Source organism: Syngnathus scovelli, chromosome 7 (assembly GCF_024217435.2).
Source record: "Syngnathus scovelli strain Florida chromosome 7, RoL_Ssco_1.2, whole genome shotgun sequence".
Taxonomy (NCBI): Eukaryota; Metazoa; Chordata; class Actinopteri; order Syngnathiformes; family Syngnathidae; genus Syngnathus; species Syngnathus scovelli.
The window spans coordinates 3,405,867-3,411,726 of record NC_090853.1 but is presented as its reverse complement, the minus strand read 5'-3'; the positions used below and the strand labels follow the sequence as shown (position 1 = coordinate 3,411,726).

Genomic DNA, 5,860 nt, shown 5'->3' with positions numbered 1-5,860 from the left:
GGGGGGTCCAATCCAATACCCAACTTTGCACCCTCAACCACTCCGTGTGTGTGTGTGTGTGTGTATAGACCACACAGAATAGACCTGCATTAGCAGTTGAGGAACGTCAGCACTTTGCTCAGTGTCCCCGCAAAGCTCTCATTGTTGTTACCGTTAGAGGCTTTAGCACTGGCTGTTGTTGGTGGGCTTAGTTGGGGGGTCTGCATGCTGGATGGCAGACTGACCCCAAGCACAGAGTACAAAGCTCAGTGTGTTGATTACTGCGGCATCAGGACACCTTTTTAATCAACACATTATTCTCCATTGTTGGCTCGACAAGACCAGGGGATGAATTATGTCTGCTCTGGTTTCGACAAGAAGTAGTGAGGCAGAAAGTTTGCACAGAATTGTTATTCTGGAATTGTGGCCCCCTGGCGGGTCTGCAAGTCATAGTTTGAGAGTGGTCTGAAGTAAAATTGTGTGCCTTTGGTGTAGTACCAAATTGTGCCACAACATGCCAGGCAGCACTGAGCTCAACTGCAAGAGGTGCAGCATAATTAAGAGCTAATTAGCATTAGCCTCACAGCGTGAGAACTTTGGTTGTTTTGCCTTGAGGTGTTGTCGTGTCACACTTCTTCACTAGTCTGTTGAAGAACAACATGGAGACGGAAATAGACCCGCCGCTGCATTCCGACCACTCTGGAGGGAGGAGGGGAGGACATGGACGGAACCTGGAGGAAGTAAAACCAGGGAGTCTACGTGGACTAGAACATTCAACAATTTAATGCAAGGCCAGAGTACGATTTTCGATTAGCGTGTTTGTGGCATGTTACCTTGCTCCGGTTTTCTTATGGTGTAAAATATTTAGGAATCACAGCCCTTTCTGTCTGTTAAGGAAATTTTAGACATTTTTCCTGATCTTTGTTCTGCTTGAAACAGGACCACTTGGAATTTTTAGTCTTTGGGTGTACAGTCAGTGCTACCTTGGGAAAAGAAAAAAAACAAGGTCCCCTTGAGTTGATCATACAGCACAAAGAGCGCCCCCTAGTGCCAATGCAAGTCATTAAATCCTGCATCAAATCTAACTTAAAAAAACAAAATATTTGGAGTTTATCAATTGTGATTACAAATTTCTTTAGAGTAGTTTTACTTCTGGTCTTTCTTTATACTTCATTTAACAGTTGCCACACCCGTGGTCATGCCGACAAAATTAATGACAAATGAATTCAATTTTGAAACTTGTGATCTCATGTATTTACACACAGCAGACTCCAGAAAAAAATATGTCCAGTTTCTCCCTGAGATGAGCTATGATGAAAGATGTCTTAATGGCGATGTGCCAAGTCCTTGTCGAAAGCAGCTTTTCTAGTTGTGAAAATGTTCCTTAACCTTGGCGGCATGAGCTCCTCAACGAAATATTCGTTGATAACGTGCGGACTAACAGATGTTTTTCATATCGGTGTCCTGCGTGAGGGGGGCGCTGTAATCCGAGTTCCAGTCTCTCTCGAAAACATCCCTTAGTTGCGATTGAACGCTTGGCTCAAGGGATGAGGACGCCGTCTGGTTGATCACGATCGCAGAGCCTGCAGTGTTGACAAAATAGTCGCCGCACCAGTTCGACGTACCTTAAGAAATACAAGCAACCTGACATCAGTCCCATATTAAGTCAGTTGGCTAACGCCATATTAAGTCAGTTGGCTAACGTTAGCAATCACGTCTTACCGATATAAGCCACTTGGTCTGTCACCATGTACTTGTTGTGATTGACCCTGGCGTACGGGATCCGCTTCTGCTCGGCGCTGGTTGGAACCACGAAGAGTTTCTGTTGACAATCGAGACGTGGTGACTGTCCTGAGCGTCTGGATTACTCGCCACAAAACGCGGCTACTCACCACCTGGATGTCCAGCTTGCTCTTTGAGTTGTAGACTGATGCCAGCGACTTGAGGAAAGTCGCCATGGCGGGCGGCGAGTTGGCCCAGCAGCTGATCAGGAGGCGCACTCGCACCTGCTTCTCATAGGCCACCCGTCGCAGCTGGGTGTCAATATCAGCCCAGTACCTGCCACGTTCAACCGGAACATGTCAATCAAGTCATTCGCTAAAAGAAAAATGCTAATCGCAACAATCTAGCTACACCAGCGGTTAGCCTAGCTTCTTCAACTCCAATCAACCAGGTTCTTAGCTTAGGTTGAGCAGCTAGCCATTAGCAACGGATCCACCATTGCTAATAACAATCCAGACGATCTCGGCCGGATGATCCCGTTAAGATTTTTAACGCTTGTTGCTTGTGTGAGTATAGTCCGCGTTACCTTTTGAAATTTGAGAACTCCATGGTGGGCATGTAGTTCATGACTGCGATATAGACAAAACTCTGGGCATCCTCCATCACGTTCAAGATGGACTCCAGGTCAAACGTCCTGCCGGTGGCACACAAGGACAGAGGAGAACTCTGTTGAAGGAGAAGAAGTTGTTAACACGACAACAACCACTGAGACAAAGTTTAGTTTGATGTTGTTCCACACCGTCAAGTAGACGTTGGACGGGGTGTCGTTGAGTCTCAGTTTGAGTGGAGTTTCTTTGTTGTAGAGGGTAGAGAAGCTGGAGGGCCAGGGTGATGGGATGGACTGGCTGGTCCCCAGGAACCAGTAGGCCTCGAAGATCTTACCCAGGTCTGCGGCCAGGCAGCTGCAGTTATACACCACCACGCCCAACTCCTTCACCTGACAATCACATTCAAACGCAACTTTGAGTCTGTTTGCAAACAACGAGAGATGTTCTTCGTACTTGTCTACCTGTGTGAGGGATCTCCAGTCCATGTTGGCACTTCCTATGAACATGTGTTTCTTATCTACCACCCAAAATTTGGTGTGCAGGACCCCCGTGGTCAGCTCCCTCATTTTCACCAGCCTGATGTCAGCCCCTAATACACACAAATTAGTTTTTTAACTTTCAAATGGGTTACCTGAACTTAAGTATATTTTGATAATAACCTGAATCATTGAGCCTTCTGAGATCTTCGGTCGTCTGACCGTCTTGCGGGGCGCTGACGGCGATGCGGACTGTCAAGGAACCCGACAGCTCGGCCAATTTCTTTAGAACGTTCTCACCCTGCACTTACAAACACGAGACGTTAATGTAGGGACAGGCGGACAAGAAAATAAGTTTTCGCACCTGATCTGCGCTGGGTTCGTGGGTGCCCGTGTCTTGGTTGGTGAGGGTCCAGTAGAAGGAGGCGATGTCTATGCTACTGCGGGCCTGGAGCATCAGCTCCAGCCACGCTTGGTAGATGGAACCGTGAGATGGGTCGCTGGAGTTAAAGAGCAAGCCCTCGGGGATACTCTCCACCAGGGAAATCCTGAGAGGACAGATCAAGTTAGATTAGTTTGGACAATTCAGATGTCCCAGTTTTCTTGAACGCAGCATTTTTTTTTTCATTTCGCAGAACTTTCATCCTTTTTTAGTCACTGTTCCTTTTGATGTTGTTTCCTTACTTGCAAGGGTCCGAGCAGGACTTCAGGTCAAGTCGCAGATCATCAGCGATTTTAGACGTTTCAGTGGAGGCATCAGGTGCTAGCAGGTTGTAGAGCGCCGAGGCGGAAAGGAGCAAAGTGGCGATGGAGGCTACTGCCACCAAACAGCAGGAGTACTGCCAGTAGAGAGGACAAAACACGATTGTTTGAGGCGACCTTTGAACCGGAATCAGGTGTCGGATCGTGTCGTACCGTTTGAGCTTTGCTGTTCGAGTCCGACCGCCTCTGGAACACATCGGTCAACTGGGGAACAAAAACGAACACGAGTAAAGGAACTGAAGTTAATCACTTCCTACTGATACAAAGACATCTTCTCATTTTTTTTCAGTGATTATCAGATAATTGTTAGAGATGTCAAGCTAATGTTGTGCATCTCGAAAATATAAGTAGTAATGAACTTGGTACCTTCTCATAGGGCACGTCAATCTTCATGTTCACACTGCAAGTTTCTCTGCCTTTATCCTCAGAGGACTTCTTCACTAAATAAAAGCATGTGATGTTTCAACACAAAGAATCACATGATCACACAGAGAAGCTTCCAGGATTCCATTTACTTCACACTGCTCCTGAGTACAACATCACTTGATGATGCCAAGTAATTCTGGTTAAGATGAGGAATTGAGAGAATGGCTGGTTTTGTAGTTGGGTTGGGAAACTGCAAGACTTCCCTTTTGCACTTTGACTTTAGCTGATTTCATCACAAATAATCTCATGCATTGCATTAAATGTTAAAATATTTGCATATTAGTGCATATTTCCATTGTGACTAACCACAGCAATGCGGATGTACCAATATTTGATCACCTATATATATATATATATATATATATATATATATATATATATATATATATATATATATATATATAAGCACTAATTAAGTAAATTAGAATTTACTGTAAGTTTTAAAAACTTTCTTAAACGTTTTTTAAAAGAGTTTACTTTTTTAAAAAGCTTTACATTTTCTTCATTTTTAAAATGTTTTTTAAAATTACATTTTAATAACATTATTTGACTCTTTTTACTCTCCAAAGTCGCAAACCAACGCCGTTAAGTATTTTTTTTTATACAAAAAGAACACGACGTTAATAATAAATAGATCCATTATTTACTTCAATTCACAACTTCCATTTAGACTCGCTTGTTTTGCTGAGCCTGCACAAACAAAAGAAAAACAAGCTTTCAAAAAAAAAGAATTGACGCACCTCCTTTCAATCTTGTCTTTTCACTGTAGTCCCAGTCAATAACGTCGGTATTTCAATAAGACAGAAATTGTCATTTAAAATCACCTTTCCTCACGATTTCTTCCAACAAAACAAAGAAAATGGATCACAACAGGCAAAACTCCGTACAGTAGTAAAGCGCCTGTGACAGTCATGTGACCTGAGTAAGCCAATGAAGGGGGGAGGAGAGTCATGTGACACGCAAGGGCGAGTTATCGGTTTTTGCATGCAGTTCCAAATGCTACCGCTAGATATCGCTGTCATCCCGCTCATGTCAAACAACAAAAGTACCTGCCAGGTGATGTGAATTTGAATCTGCCCCGCAGGCGACATAACTTTCTATCATTTGATATTTAACAAATGTCGATTGACAACGTAATATGTTAATAAGAGTGGTGAGGGAATTGTAACGGATAACCGAGAAGGTAAAGAAGTCAATAACTCTCGATCATCAATATTTATTTAATCACGCTAGGTCAAATAATATTAGTACAAGTCATAAAAAAATGTTAAAACAATTCACACGCATAAATCTTACTGAATATTGTGTTTGATTTTGTTTCATTAAGAGTTAGCTAGACCTGCACTGACTGAATGCAAAAACGTGTGTGTTTGAATTAATACAGTATTTCTACTTTAACATTTAAAAGATCCAGAAAATAAAAATATTCAAAATGATAATGTAAAAAATGCACTAGAAAAACCCGGATGAGAATTAACTTGTGTTTCTGTGCTTATTGGCAGGTACAGGGAAGACGCCATTGAAGTACCGTTTAGAAACATCAATAAAGCAACTTCTTGAAAAACCTTGGTGAGTACACAAAATTTCATATCATGTCAAAGGCCTTCCGCTGCAAACCTTAAACTGACAAAGCCTGACTGTGCTCCCATTTGACCAAATGATACCCGAAATATTAATACAATAGAGAAAGTATGTCGTGTGTTTTCAACAGCACTCAGGGTTAAGAGTGTGGAATGTGTGTCTATGATTGCCGATTTGTTTTATCGGGGGGCTGAAACTTAACGTTTTGATAAGAAAGAAAAGAAATTCCAAGATTATCACTTCAAAAAGGGAAACGAACCACCCCATTTAATTGAGAGTTAAAACAAGTACAGTCAGACAGTTTGC

General features: G+C 42.7%; 1 protein-coding gene across 2 annotated transcripts; it reads right to left on the bottom strand.

The window, feature by feature from the left end:
* Nucleotides 1-739: 739 nt before the first annotated feature.
* On the bottom strand, nucleotides 740-4,895 carry pld3 (phospholipase D family member 3). 2 transcript variants are annotated; one of them, XM_049726413.2, is made up of 12 exons: nucleotides 4,714-4,895; nucleotides 3,914-3,987; nucleotides 3,701-3,751; nucleotides 3,470-3,624; nucleotides 3,150-3,333; nucleotides 2,969-3,086; nucleotides 2,771-2,898; nucleotides 2,501-2,698; nucleotides 2,288-2,427; nucleotides 1,872-2,037; nucleotides 1,702-1,801; nucleotides 740-1,604 (listed from the first exon to the last, which is right to left on the bottom strand). In XM_049726413.2, exons 2-12 carry the CDS (start codon nucleotides 3,938-3,940, stop codon nucleotides 1,417-1,419), a joined length of 1,455 nt encoding a protein of 484 aa, XP_049582370.1. In that variant the 5' UTR covers nucleotides 3,941-3,987; nucleotides 4,714-4,895; the 3' UTR covers nucleotides 740-1,416. The 2 variants fall into 2 exon arrangements, with proteins under 2 accessions (XP_049582370.1, XP_049582371.1); XM_049726414.2 differs by having other exon boundaries at nucleotides 3,914-3,982.
* Nucleotides 4,896-5,860: the final 965 nt, after the last annotated feature.

Excerpts from the sequence above, each read along its gene's own strand:
- pld3 (XM_049726413.2), bottom strand. The coding sequence starts at position 3,940 with ATGAAGATTGACGTGCCCTATGAGAAG. Across the intron at positions 2,699-2,770 it reads ACTGGAGATCCCTCACACAG|GTGAAGGAGTTGGGCGTGGT; the intron begins GTAGACAAGTAC and ends TGTGATTGTCAG. Across the intron at positions 1,802-1,871 it reads GCAAGCTGGACATCCAGGTG|AAACTCTTCGTGGTTCCAAC; the intron begins GTGAGTAGCCGC and ends GATTGTCAACAG.